The sequence below is a fragment of the Podarcis vaucheri genome (assembly GCF_965113315.1).
Source record: "Podarcis vaucheri genome assembly, chromosome: 9".
Classification (NCBI taxonomy): domain Eukaryota; kingdom Metazoa; phylum Chordata; class Lepidosauria; order Squamata; family Lacertidae; genus Podarcis; species Podarcis vaucheri.
In genome coordinates this window covers 21,167,335-21,183,980 of record NC_138767.1, presented here as the reverse complement: position 1 = coordinate 21,183,980, position 16,646 = coordinate 21,167,335, and the positions used below count along the sequence as shown (strand labels likewise).

The 16,646-nt window shown below is 38.7% G+C and overlaps 1 protein-coding gene across 1 annotated transcript in view; it reads left to right on the top strand.

The window, feature by feature from the left end:
- Window positions 1-16,646, top strand: part of STPG2 (sperm tail PG-rich repeat containing 2) — a 216,481-nt gene that overhangs the window by 72,946 nt on the left and 126,889 nt on the right. The window contains exon 11 of the mRNA XM_082238438.1: window positions 5,040-5,205. Within this exon, the coding sequence (XP_082094564.1) occupies window positions 5,040-5,205 (166 nt within the window). The remainder of the gene's footprint in view (window positions 1-5,039; window positions 5,206-16,646) is intronic.

The following is a 16,646-nucleotide window of genomic DNA, read 5'->3' as shown; positions in this document are numbered from 1 at the left end:
GACAAAAGAGCAGCAAAGCAGAGCAAGAAGCAAAACTTGGATCCCTTTTGACTGGCAGGTGTTCTCATTTTTTCCCCTTGTTGTTTATCACAATGTGATAACAAGAGGGGGTGGAATGAAAGCTGCATCAACTTTAGTCATTGGATAAGGTAGTCCAGAGAAGTGAACATGAAAAATTGTGTGCAATGCTGTCTCTTCAATTTTGGTTCCCATTCTGCTGTCCACAGTTTCCATTTTGCCCATAATTCCCCATTCTTAATGCTATTGAAATCCTTGAGCTGAAGCTTATGTAACTGAGCACAGGATTATAGATCAAATTTATATTCAAGTAGGAGACCTGACATCGAGGAAATCAAGGTGTGACTGAGAACATTAATTGACTTAGGTTGCATTTGCTTCTTTGGTTACCCTGTTTGATGGAAGAGAAGCTATATAATCAAGCTCTTAGAAAACGGGCTCTCGGAAAATGTTAAAACTATGCTACATAGAATCTTTCCACATATAACTTGTTTCTGGCTTCTTGTTTACATTCTGTAGGTCAGGGTAGCTAACCATTTTTGGCCTGTTGTCTGCATTCTAGTTATGCAATACTCTAAGGTGCTCTATCATGCACTATACCTAAATCCACATGTGCAGACTACACACCCACATGCAGATCCAGTGCTGGATCCTCCTCCACTTTCCAGATGGGTGATCGATGGAAAGATTTAAATCTCTCCTCTGCTTAGGGCTGGGTTTGTAGTCTCACCTGATGATTAATCTCATGAGCATGGGGAGGGAGAAATTTGTATCCCACCCCTGGCACTGACTTGAGTGAGTGTCAAAACTGAGATACAGGTTGATCCCTCCTCCTGCAAAAGCTGTAAACCAGTGAGATTCATCTTCCTTCCTTCCCATTGAGAGGCTCATGCAGCCATCATGTTACAAGAGGATGATAACGACAGAAGTTAGGGCAATCTGTCTGGAAAGCTGCTATGGCCTCTGGTTGGTCCACATCCACTATATAGTATCAAATGACCTAAAGTAGTAGTGGGGTCCACCAAATGTGTTGAACTGCAACTCACATTATCCTTGATCATTGGCAATGCAGCCTAGGGCTCTTGAAAGGCGGAGTCCAACAATATCTGAAGGGCCCTTATCTAAGCAAAGCCTAGTTTGCTAATTTACAGCTTTTTAAAGGTAGATTATTTCTTTGTTGACTCCGGGGATCATCATGTGAAGAGTCCAGGATATTGGTCTGAGCTTTTAACATATTTTCTCCTGACCCCATCTTTTCTCCTTGTACTATGTCACATCAGTGATTATGTTCCGCTGCTCAACAGGAGATCTGAGCAGTGTAAAATGAAACTGAATGGTTGGATGTTCCGATGGAAGCCTTTGCTGCATTTACAATTTTAAGTCCTTTTGCTTGCGACATTTGATACTTAACCAAGAATTATTGTCGTCATTATTAATACTAATGTTTCTTTGATGTTGATTAAAAATATTAATATAGCAACTTAGCAGAAAGGGTTTATACATGATGGAAGAGTAAATGTTTTAGCTTAATTGGAAACTATTAAATTTGAAGTAAACAGGTTCATCTTGGATAATAAATTAGCACTCTTCAATTGGAATGAAGCGAGAACTGTTAAGAATTGCTGAATAAGGAAATACATTATCACTTCACACTCAGTATATAAATGTAAATAATCATCTGGCTGCACATTTTTTATAAGCACAATTCCTAATGTTAGATTGGGGCTCTTGCTTGCTGTGCTGTTGCATTTGTTACAGAAAGAAATGGGTACTTGGTGGTGTTTGGTGGATTTTTCCTTCCCCCATTGTATTTCATGCATCTATCTTTTTTTTGTAGCAATTATTCTAGTTGTATTTAAGACTCCTAAAATGTAGAACTTGAATGGGCACCATTATCAAGGTTGTACTTAGAAATTCCATTGATGGTGCTAGGTAAATACTTCAATTAATAAACACACACACACACAAGCACCAGAGGACTGAGCTATCATTTTTGGTAGATTTCATAACTGAGTGGTGCTGAGGTCTGGGAAGACTTGGCCTTTGAGAAATTTCTCTTCCAGATCTACCCTTCAGTTACTTCTCAGTAGGTAGACCTGTTGTCTGTCTACAGGTAGACATGGCATCCAGACAGAAAAAAGATAACCAAAAATATATGTACAAAAAATACAAAGCCAACAAGTTCTGCATTTGAAAACTACTGGTAACACAGAAATCCTAGAACACCTCCCCACCACATACATTAATGTACCCCAGATGGGTGGGGTATAAATAATAAATTATTATTATTATTATTATTATTAAACCAAGAGTTAAAACACTAAAGGAAATATCAATCTGCAGTTAAACAAGACAAATGCAGAGAAAAATCTAAATGAAAAGAGGCAACTGTCAGTAGCCATTAAGAGGGAAAATGCTCCAAGCAAAAGGTTTACAGTTTACAATTTTTGGAGTTGTACAATTATAAAATTAAGCATTTCATTTTTGTATGTGTAATGTAACGGAGGGTGTTGCTTACTTTTTTCATTGTTAACATAAGCAATAAAGGAAGGAATGTCTTGCTGAAATAAATTTGTCTCACTTAGAGATTCCATGTAATACTCTCACTTTCTGCACCAACTTCTTCATGAAAGCAGTATTCCACACCTTGTGATACTGGTATATCAAGGTGGTACTACACAGATTGCTCCAGTATTTAGTCATGGCCAACCTGGCCACCACCAGCAGATGAACAATCGGGTCTTCAGGGTCTGCATTTATGTCTACAAAGACATTTAAAAGCACCAGCTACAGGTTCATAGTGGCATCTTGAGATGCAATTTTCTGAACCTCCTGGGAAACAACAGTCAAGAACAGCTAAGCTTGAGGGCAAGTCCACCACATATGGAAATATGTATCCAGATTTTTGTTATGCAGCACTGAAGCCCTCAACTAAATCTCTGGCTCCTTGCAGCCCTTAATTAATTAATTTACTGCTGGAGTCACCTTCACAGCCTCTCTGAATTTCCCTAAACATGCCCCCAACACACCAGGATAACAATACTGGACTATATTTCAGAGCTGTCATATATAACACTGACTCATCCCTCCCACCAGCAAAATGACCAAAGCAACACTGAGATACTTAGCAGGGCTTATTTAATTGATGCACTCTGTCAAAGCCTTAATAATAATGGACTTTATCAGCATTGGAAGGGTAATTTTTAAAATGTTTATAATCTCGGGCGAGGTGGGGGGAATCCACCCTCCATGAAATAAAGCCTGGAAAGATGTTCTGTTGTCAGCATTTGTTTTTGGATCGACACACTACTGTTTAGTCACAGCTACACTAAATCCTAAATATCTGAATTTTGTTTTGGGCAGCAACCACTTCTCTGCCAGGGAAGATCAACATTAAAGCTTTAAAATGAGCCAGGAAGCCCATGGGTGTGCCGCTGTAAACTTTTTTTTTTGTCCAATTAGCTAGATCAGTTCTCTTAAATGTAAATCATAGCTGTGACTTGATTCATTGACTAAAATCACTGAAGCTAATTTCTCACAAAACAAACGAGCAGAACAGTACCTGCACATTTCGTTTCTTAACTTGAGTTGAAGGAGGGCTGGCATATATAGCAGAAAACTCTGTTTCCTAAGAGTGGCAAGAATTATATAATCCCTGTTACTTGCAGTTCGTGTTCTCAATGCTTATTGCTAATTATCCAGTATGAATGTTGCATGTATAACTAGTCTGAAGTATTCAAAAGGCGGTAGACAAGCAATTCATAGGTAAATTGTTGATAAAACTGTGGTCCCTCTACCTCCCTGATACACCAGGATGCAGTGTGACTGACATGACACTGCAAAAGAGAAATAGTTTTCATCTCACTGCACAGAGGTGACATTATGGTTTAGACTACTGTTTCTCAACCTTTTTCTGACGTGGCCCCCTTCCAACCTTGTTTCCTTTCTATGCCCCACCCCTTTCCTACTGGTAGAAAGGTAACTATTTAAATGTTTTGTTTGTAAGTAGAACATATTTCGTTTATAATTTTTATAATTTATACAAAAAACAGTCACAGAGAAATGTGTATTTCTTGATCAATGTACTTGGTGACTAGAAAAAAGCTTTTTTATATCCAGTTCTATTGCTGTGAGGGATAACCGAATATCACCTCTGTCCATTATGTTAAGGCGATTCTGCATTAGGCTGAGTAAATAACTCACACGACTGAAACCTGAGTACTGTATACCAAATACAAAGTAGAAAATGCCATGAAAAACAATTTTGCTTGATCCCGAAAGTGTGGAAACCTTTTAGCTAGTGTACTCTTTAGCCAACAATGGTCTGCAGCAACATACCTCCTTTCTCAGTAATGGTTGCACGACAAAACAGCACCCCACACCCATTGCCTGTGACAAACGAGATGCAGATAGCTTGGTGCATACAGTGGTGGAGTGCAGAAGTGGGAGGGAGAATGAAGTAGAAGCGATGTTGCCGCAGAGTGCACGTGGTGATCCATCCACTAGGAAGCACAGTCACTTCACTCTACTTCTCTATTTTTCTATTTTCTATTTTTTCTCTATTTTCTTCACTTCTCTGTTTTTCTTCTCTGTTTTCTTTACTTCTCGCTTCCCTCTGTGGCCTCCTCTCAAGCCATGGCCCCCCCCCATTTACACAATTTTCACGTATGCCCCCCTTTGGAATATCCTGCAAGCCCCCGGTTGGTAAACACTGGTTTAGACCACGATTTCAGTGCAGCTGCATGACTCCATTGGTGCTGCAGTTGTTGCACTGCATTCCATTGTAAACACATCATTGCTAGCACATCGGCTCATATGAACTAGGTGCTTGTTTTTAAGTTAGCAGATGCCTTTTTGTAGCTTGTGGTTTCCCTACAATGGACACAGAACTTGAGATGCCTGTAAAATGTACACAAAGTGCTAAGCTGCTTCAACTGCCCTGGGATCTTTGGAGAAAGGGCAGTATATAACTCAAATGAATGAATAAAAGCAAATAACTGACAATTTCTTCAATATTACAGGAAGCTCCACCACCAGGCTCCTATGATGTTCAGAAATCATTTGAGAAATCCCAGTGTAAAAGTGAATACATGGCTCCCCGAACTGCCACGGCTAAAAGGAAGCATACTTCTTTTCTCAGTGGCTCAATTAGGCACGGTATATGTGAGGCCAAGAAGGATATGCCAGGTAGGTCAATTGCATGTTTTCCTCATATTTTTCAAAACTACAACTGCAAAATATTGTAAGAGCAGGGAAATTGTGTATATTACTGCTTTTATAGATGTTATGTACTGAAGTTCTCACCCTGGGCCAGCAGGGGGATACTGTAGATAGTTATGCAAATGAAAGATCGAAAGTGATGTTCAGTGATTGGATAGTTTTAGAAAGTTGCTACAGTAACGTTATACTGGAGCTCTATATAAGCAGGCTGACTGAGCCCTTCAGTTCTGTTCTGTTCTGGCCTCTGAATAAAGAAGAGCTGTTTGAAGAATCGCTGTGTCGTCTGATATGTTCGCCCACAACTTAACAATAGGCCTTGTGAGATCTCTGTATTACCACTGGTCACTTTGCTTTTTAGATGGTTAATAAAGAGGCATCTTTCATCCATACAAGGATTAATATGAATATTTGTGGTTGCTGTACACTTCTTCAAATGTCTGCAAACTTATTCTCCATGTCTGGAGAATAAGACTTTCCAGAATGGAATCTTTTGAGCAAAGATGGGAACTGAAAAAAGGGAGATGAACTGGTGCTTTCTGGAAATTCAGCAGATAACTGTTAATGATATGAAAGGTATATGCTACTTTGTAAAGCAAGCTAGCCAAAAATATTAATCAATATTTACTTATTTTGTTATATTTTTATCCCACTTTTTAGCCAAAAGTTGGCTATTGAATATTGATTCCACATTACAATCTAACAATGAAAATTCAATACAGCAGTGAAAAGAAAATACAAGTAAACCCTCAGTATATACAACATTTGAAACCAATGCAAAATTAAATTGCCATTTCTACAAAGGAAAATATATTATAGACAACCCCCCCTTTAAAGTCAATATATACAGTGGAAAGTTTGGACAATGCTGATGTTGCAGGATGGAATTAAATGTTCTGTGTAGTATCTTATTAATCTTGTAAAAGTATACTCTTAGCTTGACTCTTTTTCTTTCACAAATACCTATTATAGTGTGTTAGATTCCCCCCCCCCCAACACAGGCTGTAGTACAATAGACTGTATATTTCTTGATTAAAAAATAATTTGCAGGGACAAAATCTGTGCTAGTGAGTCTGTCCTTGTTAATTTCATGTTGGCAGTTTTAGAAAACCATGAAACAATATTTTAAAGACTTTTAAATCCTGCCTTACATTTGTGGCATTATAAAACAAGAGCTGTTGTAATTTGACACATCTTGTCGGGGGCTGGGGTGGGAAGATTGAATCTGAATCGGATTCCAGGCATACCCAACAAGTGCAGTGGAGATCTTGTGTACAGGAGTGTACACGCAGCTGATGGTGTCTGGATCAGGGCAGATTTATTCTTGGTGCTGTGAGACAACTGCATTACATAAAATTAAAGTACGGCAATTGTATCAGCAGATGTTCATTTGTGTTTCATTAAAATTATAGTAGCCTAATACAAAAAAATCACTTGTGCTAACTTAATGAAAGTATTATCAAATGATGTGGCTCTCATTATAAAGCAATATCTTCTCATAATTAAGTTTTCCTCTACAGTTTTGCAAATGGTTTTATGAGTTACTCCCACATGAAATGGAGAACCAGTTGCTAACACAGGAAGCCGCAGTTGGCCAGAATCCAAGGGCTTGTTTGTTCTTATACGGCGGCTTGCGCCAGGGCAATTTTGGATTCCCCTCCCCATGGCAATTCTGTATTACAAAGCAAAATGCCCTTGGTTTCAGAATCAGTTTGCTTTGTGGCACAAGGGGCTGCTGATAAAGAAAAGAGTTTCAACCCACAATCCTGTATGTACTTACCTGAGAGTAAGTCCTTCTGAATTTAGCATGGTTTACTCCTAGATTCATTAGACAAGAGATACTTGAGCCTCATCATTTTTGTTAGCGCTTGGAATGCTCATTCACTCATCAGTTTAAAAAATACGGCCATGAAAAATATGTATCCATGTAAAAGCAGTGGAGGCAATCCTCCATTCAGAATTAGCACAGCTTGCTTCCTGAACGCATCCATCACTATCTCTTCTACTGTATTTGGTAGGTGATATGAGTCTTGTGCTCCACAGACTACTTCTCATGTGTTTGATGTTTAACAAATAATTAGTAATAATGTGGAGCAGTGCACTCCACCATAATTCATTCGTCGCGTTAGTTACAAAAGCTACTGTTTGAATCACTGTCCCAAACTCATTATGTTTCTTGGCACATTCTCACAGGAAATTACTTTAGGTAACAAATAGAATTTATCTTCAAAATTAATTGGACAGATCACATAAAGGTAGTTGTGTCCACTTTTTCTATGGCTTCGCCCAGTACCTTTTTGTATAAAAGTTATTGTAGTGTGAAAACTAATTATTTCTTCTATTTGCTTGTTGGCTTGTAATATTACATTCCAAAATAGTTGGAAGTCTTTAAATCAAGACTGAGTTCTCAGGCTGAAAAAATAAGAGTAAGCAGGTCAAATCCTACAGTTTTTGTGTACTTTCCCCCTTTTTCTTCTCCCTGTTGCAGATGTATTCTCAGAAAATTTAGGACCAAAAGGTGGGGGTTTCTGCTATTCATAAAAACAATGGCATAATGAAAGTCATGTTAAGCAAAATCAAATTGCTCTTAAAATGGAAAATTTTAAACATGGCCAAAGTTCTGGGTTTATGGGGTTACTGATTGACACTAATTTCTTACTGTGTGGTAGTCATATAATTTAATGTTGTAGTAATATATGCAGATATTGTTTAGATTTAAGCTGTTATCTTACAATTTTCTGTACTCATCTGCAGGTTAAATTAACTAAATCAGACACAGTTCTTGCTTTTCTGCTTCTTCTATGAGTAGTAGAATTATTATGAAAGCCATTAGTACATAGTGACTTAGCATAACTATCTGATAGTAGCTGATATAAAATAATAAAATTGAACTTTTTTTTTACCAAATGCTGTGACTGTAGGCTTACTGAATATATTATATTTATCACCAGACCACAGCATATTTCTGTTCCGTATATTCATTTGAGAAAGAAATTATTGAGATACCAACATTTAAATTTGAATGTACCAGCTAGATGTTTTAAAATTTAAATCCAATTAGGGAGCTGCCAGGTTTACTGTAAGGGGGAGAAGGAAATGAAATATGGAGAGTCAAAAGAATCAATGCAAACCGCATTTTAATCATAGAAGAAAGATGTCTGACACCCACGGCCTACAAACTAGGTTGTTAGATTCTTTTCCTTGCCAGACTTTGTTATTGCTTTCATCCAGTCAAGATTCCGTTGTCCCTTATGTCTCTTAAACTTCCACTGATTACATTTTATTTCAGGGTTGCTTATTTAAACATTTATTTCCATATGGAAACATGTAACACATTCTACAGAAAATGTAAAATCAAAACATAGTTTGAATAAACATAGGAACTTCAGGTTACGATACCTAAACGGCACACAATTCAATTATGTTGCTTCATGATGAAATGTCACAACTTGTGTTTGAGAAGGATCTATATTCATTCTGGAAAAAGGCAGTGGTATTTTTTGAGGAAAAAGAGGTGCCAGAACTCACCATGAACTCCTCCCTTGTTCTCTTATAATGGCAATGGCACCCCACCTAGGAGGTGCCCGAACTGAGTTCCTGTGAGCTCCAGCTGAAAAAAAGGCCCAGGCAAAGTAGTTTAATTCTCTCTTCTTTGTAAATGAGATTACAGCATTGTAATTTAAATATATTTATATTTCATATCTTCAGATTAAAATAAAGTTGTGAATGTGTAGGTAATAACTTTCTGTTTGTTAGCAGAGAATTTCCAGTTTTGTAATGAGTATATTGTCTCTTATTGCAAATAGAAAACATGATCGTTTCCCAGTGTGCTGGTATAACAGTAGACTTTCAAATAAAGACAGACATCTCTCCTTTAAATTTCTAAAGAATTTTATACCTAGCCTGAAGTGGTAGTAAGAAGTCTGCCATGGGATTTCTTTGAACTTACAGATCAGCCAGTTTATATAGCTGTCTTGACGTAGCAGTTAAAGTGAGATAGAAACTTGACTTATTGGTAGATTGAGCGAAACTACTATCTAAGCTGCATTAGCTCTGTGCTGAATAGCATTGATTTCTGAAAAACAAGTTGGTATTGTGAGGATGCTTTCAGATCTCACCTGACCTATAGGTATTTAACTGGAAGCTACATTTTTTAAAAAATCCCAAGAAACATTGTTGAGATACAAAATGCAATCAGGATTCTTATGATGGAGAATTTCGTAGTGAACAGGCGAGAGTGAGAGTCCTACCTAGAGTAAGGTTACCAGATTTTTTTCAATGAATCTGGGGGGCGCTTTTCAACCACAATGGATTTTGTCAGGGGACTGATTTGTAAATCCGGGGACATCTGGTAACCTTTTTTTTTTTTTAAAAAAAATATTTTATTAGTTGAATATAAGAATAACATATATTCAAATAAAGTTTTCCCCTAACTCCCCCCCCCCAAAACCCCAGCCCCAATTACATCCAGGTAATTACATTAGTAATATAATCAAATAAAAAATTATTTCTACAGTTGCTGGCTTAAAAAGTATCATTCCACATGTTCCCATGTATCTTTGGTGGTTTAAATGCATGCTCTTTCTTTGATGCATATGTAATAAAGGAGGACCACGTTATGTAAAAGTTGTTTTTATTTAAAACGTTGTTTTCTTTCACGTACCCCTTCTGTTAACTTTTCCATCAAAATTATTTCCCAGAAATAAGCACACCAAACTTCATATAGGTTCACGTTTAATGTCCTCCAATGTCTAGAAACAGAAAGACGTGCTGCAGTTATAAGATGCACAATTAAGTCTTTGTCTCTAAGATTTTGTGCTTCATCTGCAAATATAGAAAGCAATGCTATTTTGGGATCTAAATTGGTCGATTGAGATGTAATTTGTTCCATTTCCTGAAATATTTTTAACCAGAAGTTTTTAATCAGTGGGCATTTCCACCACATGTGTATAAATGTTCCTTCATTCCCACAATTTCTCCAACATTGCGGAGAAATGTTTTTTGTCTATTTTGCTTAGCAATGTGGGATGCAAGTACCATCTGTGGGTTAGCTTTAAGGTGTTTTCTCTTATTCGGGCAGAAATAGCTCAAAAGGGGGCTTTTTGCCATGCTCCTTCCCACAAACTATCACCAATCCCTTCTCCCAAGTCTCTTTCCCATCTAGTCTTCAACATGGAGGGCTTTGAGGCTGAGAAATTTACAATCGCTTTATAGATTAAGGCAATTAGACCTTTACCACTAGGGTCTGTGGTATATAAAGTATTTTCAAATGCAGTTAGTGACTTCATCCCTTGTTTGCAGATTTCTATGCTACTTATAAAATGGATGACTTGATGAATTACCATCCAATTGTGGGAAAAGTTTTAAACCATTTCTTGTAGTATTAATCGTCTGGTACCCTTAATCCCTGGGATGCGGGTGGCGCTGTGGGTTAAACCACAGAGCCTAGGACTTGCCGATCAGAAGGTCAGCGGTTCGAACGGGTGAGCTCCCGTTGCTCGGTCCCTGCTCCTGCCAACCTAGCAGTTCGAAAGCACGTCAAAGTGCAAGTAGAGAAATAGGTACCGCTCCGGCAGGAAGGTAAACGGCATTTCCATGCGCTGTTCTGGTTTGCCAGAAGCAGTTTAGTCATGCTGGCCACATGACCCGGAAGCTGTACACCAGCTCCCTCGACCAATAAATTGAGATGAGCGCCGCAACCCCAGAATCGGTCACGACTGTACCTAATGGTCAGGGGTACCTTTACCTTTACCTAACCTTAATCCCTAGAGCATGCCCTGTGGCATCCTTTCCCTGCATGCCCCACTCTCTCCTGCAATCCGTCCCCTAGGACAATTGATGTTAGATGGCCCTATCAATCTAGCATTGCCCACCTGTCCCTCTCTGTCTCAAAACAAAACCCTTTACATGGTTACCATTAATTTATGGAGAAATTTATGGGTAAAGCAAGTTAACAGTAAGTTCAGTAAGTGTATGGAGCAGTCTGCCCTAATTTGAGATAGATAACATTTGAGTAAGTATATATGAACATTTTATCAGACTTTTCTTTCTTGTTTGAAAGGTGAATGGAAGTAGTGTTGGTCTTATGTGACCTTGTTTTGTTTATTTTGTGCTGTGATGTAGGACTTTGTGATCTTACTAATTTATATTTTGCAAAGGTTGATTAGAGCACTGTGTGCAAGTATCTGTTGCATTTGTTGTACTGTACAGTTCTTTAAAAAGAATGCGCTTTAGTTTTTCCCCCTTTCAAATTAAACGTAATGAGGCACATCAGCTATTAAAAGGATATTCTCCAGCTCCAGTGAATTAAAAAATTAGCTGTTCTCTCAACATATTGCAAGGTGAATATAAAATACAGACTACTTTAGGGGAGCATATTAAAATCACCCAGAGAGAAAAGCTGTGTTTTTCCTCTCACTTACTTGCTGTTGAGAGTTTGAAAGGTTCTGTTTACTGAAATGCTGGAAAGAAGGGTATAATTAAATTTGGGTTGGTACATAACATAAAGAAGCTTCAGGCAAGTAAACTTCTGTCATCTGTGTTCTGCAGGCTGTGCCCTGCTTCTGATATTATTACTTCTCAAGCATCAGCTTCCTGGAGCAAAGTTTTCACTGAGATTGCTCCAAGGTAATGGACTGGCCTTCATAAAAGTGTTTCCATCCCTCTTAGCATTTTAGAAGGGATACGAAAACATATTTGTAAATAATAATGATAATAATAATAATTTTGAACAGTCTTAGGCTAAAGGCCAAACAGCAACTGCAGCAGCAAAAGTGAAGGCATTTGATTTGGGCTTGTAGCTATGATTTCTGCTTTAGTTTTTTTAAAAAATCAATTTGTTGTCTTTTAATTAATTAACTTGTTGTCGTGCTTACAATTGACCCTGAGATATAGAAAGGCAGGATGCAAATGTTGCAAATAATGTAATAAAAACAATATATTTAGTATTGTTCCAAAGTGTTATTGAGATCTACCTTCCAAGAAAAGGAATGATTCACTGTGTATTTAAATTCTAACCCAGCCACACCTTGTAGATAGATCAGTGTTTGTTATACTGTGTCAAGGGAAACCCTGGGATTCACCATAAAATGAGTGTTGGTGGATAAGCTCCCTTGAAAAAACACAGCTGTCCATTAGCACCACTAATGTGATACTAATGCAGAACATGCAGCTACAGACAAACATTAGGCAAGGTCTAGGGCAGGGGTCTGCAACCCGCGGCTCTGGAGCCGCATGTGGCTCTTTTACACCTTTGCCGCGGCTCTGGGGCAGATACTAGTGAGGGGAGGAGGCTCATTGTGTGCCCCAACACTCCCCACTGTGGCGGGCACTGTACTGGCTGTGACGTCGCATGGGGGCAGTACGTGCGGGAAGCACCGTCCCGACGTCACCTTCCCGCCCGCTGTCAGATCGCGGCTCCGGAGATATATTTGTTTTAAATGTCGCAATGGTTTTGCGGCTCCCAGTTTTTTTTTCTTTGGAAACGGGTCCAAGTGGCTCTTTTTGTCTTAAAGGTTGCAGACCCCTGGTCTAGGGCACACTCAGTGGAGGTCTAACAGGTCAGCACTCTGTGACCTGGTTCAAAAGTATGTTGGACTAGGAAGGTTTTATCAGCCACATATCAAAGTCCACCCTCCTTTTCCTACACTTCTATCCTTGCATGTTCAGTTTCAGCACTTTTATCTTGTTAAACCATAGCTTCCCTTGCTGTCCTGGGCACTGCAGCTTAATTGCTGCTTATAAACCAGGATATGAAACCAGGATCTTGTGCCATCCTTACAGTACAATTCTGTGCATGTCTACTCAGAAGTATACCTCAATAGGACTTAGCCCCAGGGATAGCACAGCAGACTTAGTCACTAAACCACAGCAGCTGTGGTTTTGTATGGAACTACTTTTCTTTATCATTCACCTTTGAAACTTGTTAATCTAGGAGAGTTTATGTTCAGTAACAAAAACAAAAAAAAAGTTACAAGAGAAACTGAGTCATTGATTTTCATCTATGCAAATCTCTGTTCCTGCAACCTGGCCAACTAGTATTTTTGATTGCAATGATAATGAAAGGGGGAAATAGCAGCAGCAGTTCCTCTTTGCATTGCTTAATATGTGAAACAAACACTTTGTCAGAGCGACAGAGATTATTCCAAACACAGCTGTCTTTTCTGCACATCGAAATAAATGTTAAGAAATTATTTCTCAGTGGTGTAGCACCATCCCTTTGCTGCAGCAGTCTGAGCTAGTAAAAATGATGGAGCGTTGAAATTGAAGGTTAAGAAAATTTATGTACTAATATTGTGCACACAAAATGTTTACATCCTGCATGCTGTTCTGTTTATTGTAGTGATTTCTTTTTATTGTAAAAATTCCTTTTATTCCACTTACCTACCCCATTTGGTCATCCCCTGTGTCTTGTACTATTTCTCTTTTACTTCCAAGCACCAGTTTCCATCAACCTATATGAGAATAGTTGAGGATACTCGTGGAGAAAGTTAATGCTCTTTGTGAGAAACGACTGAGTGGAATTTGGCCCTAAACCATCCAGTTTTTAACTTGAGCTTCAAGGCTTCTTTTATTTGTTGCTGTGCCTCAATGCTCAGTTTAGCCAGTCTGATTTCAGAGTTACCACCAAGAGCAAACAAACAAACCAGCATACAAAATTTGTCTGCATATTACTTTAATCCTTTGAACAAGGCTTTCATCTTAGTTTAATTGATTTTCCTTTCAGACAGCATTTCTCTGATGTCTGTCACTGTAACAACTACAGTCCTGTCTTTCTCACTGTGTTTTGTTTGGGAGTGGAACATTAGTCTTCTGGGACCTCTGCAATGGGTCCCAGTGCTTCTCTTTGACTACTGGTAAAGTAACTCTTAATATCAGAAGTGCATTTCTGCAGAAGCTTTTGGAGGCTTGAAGATCTCCAGACACTTGTTAGTAGGAATAGCAGGATCTGAAGGCCTCAAAGTAATTCAAATTGGCATGAGTAGAAACAACTGCCAGAGAAAGCAATTAGGGCTTGATCCTAGAGAACGTTTTAAAACTCTGGCGTGGTATTCAGTGCAGTGTTTTGTTTCTTTGAGGTCTTCTTTCTTAGAATAGAAGTAGTCTGGTGAAGTAATTTTAAAACGTGTGCTTTAATCTCTTGGGCCTGTTAGAGAACAAACTGCTCCGTTTTGGGACTGCAGAAGTGTTAATTAAGTTCTTTCTTGCTACTATGATTTCAGCTGCCCCATCTGAATGACACATACGCACCATCACTGATGGCCAGTCCTCTCTGCTTTCTCTTAAGATTGTCTTCAATCACCATGCCAGTGCAAAGAAAGCTGGAAGCACACACACTTTGTGCTTCTTGAGCCTCCATGTCTTCAAAACATGTAAAATAATTTTTGACAGCTTGCACATTTTCATTTGATTTTTGATTTTCATTTCTGTAATCTGGTCAACTTGATGGTAAGGATCTGCACACACCAGTGTGCACTGGCAACCCAGTACTGATTTCTCCTCAGCCCACTACAATGATTTCACCAGCGATATATTTCAGCAACATATCAGGGCTTACCTTTCCCTTCAACCTCTTGTTTGTTTGTTTGTTGTTGTTGTTTAGTCGTTTAGTTGTGTCCGACTCTTCGTGACCTCATGGACCAGAGCACACCAGGCACTCCTGTCTTCCACTGCCTCCCACAGTTTGGTCAAACTCATGCTGGTAGCTTCGAGAACATTATCCAACCATCTCGTCCTCTGTCGTCCCCTTCTCCTTGTGTCCTCCATCTTTCCCAACATCAGGACTTTTCCAGGGAGTTTTCTCTTCTCATGAGGTGGCCAAAGTATTGGAGCCTCAGCTTCACAATCTGTCCTTCCAGTGAGCACTCAGGGCTGATTTCCTTAAGAATGGAGAGGTTTGATCTTCTTGCAGTCCATGGGACTCTCAAGAGTCTCCTCCAGCACCATAATTCAAAAGCATCAATTCTTTGGCGATCAGCCTTCTTTATGGTCCAGCTCTCACTTCCATACATCACTACTGGGAAAACCATAGCTTTTACTATACGGACCTTTGTTGGCAAGGCGATGTCTCTACTTTTTAAGATGCTGCCTAGGTTTGTCATTGCTTTTCTCCCAAGAAGCAGGCGCCTTTTAATTTCATGGCTGCTGTCACCATCTACAGTGATCATGGAGCCCAAGAAAGTACTTTTCACATTTTTGTTGGTTTGTCATCATGCTATATATGGTACAACTGTCTACTGCTACAACTGGTGTTTTAAACATGACACATTAGACCATAAGAAGAGTCCTAGATATGACCAACAGTCAATACCAGTGGTCTTCAACGGGTGAGTTGGAGCCTGACCTATGTTGGGTCATTACAGAAGCACCATAAAAGTATAGGGTAAAATATAAAATAATTAAAAAAGAAGTGGGTCACCAAATGCATGTTTGGGCTAAAGATGGGTCTTGGGTCTGCAAAGGTTGAAGAAAGTTGGTCAACACAGTCCAGCATCCTATTTTGAACAGTGTCTGATTAGATGCTTCTGGGAAGGACATATTTGTCCCCCAGCAAATGGTATTCAGAGATCTATAGCTTCTGAATGTGGAAGATCTGCTTAGCTATCATGGCTAATAACTATTGATAGGCCTGTCCTCTGCAATCTTGATTAATTCCAACACCTTCTAACAGTGCTGTAAGCTGTGCCAAGCCACATGACATTTAATTAGGAGAACAGAAAAGGAGGTATATGCTGCATTCACTTTTCCAATTATATTTAACAAATATCATAATAAATGAATAGAATTGCTACTATTGATATTCTGGAAAGCTTTCTTCTGCTTGCTTCTGCCTCGTTGAAAAAGAAACCAATAGGAGCGCTGTAGCAGGGTGTAAACTATTTGCCAAGGAGATTATATGTATTTCAAGTTCCATCCAATACATTTTTGACAGCTCCAAAATTGTATTCACTACTAGCTATGGAAATGGTAGCATATAAAATCATAACCCCACAGCTGTGCACGTGGAGAGATTATAGTGGTACAGCGAATCATTTTACTTTATTTATTATAAATGAAATTCAGTGTACAATATAGCCCCCTGAACTGTGTTTTCCAGTCAAGTTATTTTTTTAAGGATTAAATTAAATTCATTGCAGTGTACATGGATTCACAGATTGTGCCAGTTCCTATCTGTTTGAAATATATATCAGGACCTTTTTCTTAGTGGAGGAAAACCAAAAAGGTTTAAAAGACAGCTTTCCACCTCATTGCCTCTTTTCATAACAGTTCTCATATTTTAATGGCAAGACTTTATTGAAAACAAATGGAAGTAAATATATTTCATCAAATAAATAACACATTCTACAGAGGGGAACCAGCTCTGTGTAGGTGTGTGGGTGGTGTTGCAGCACTGTAATGAGATAGCAAGCAGA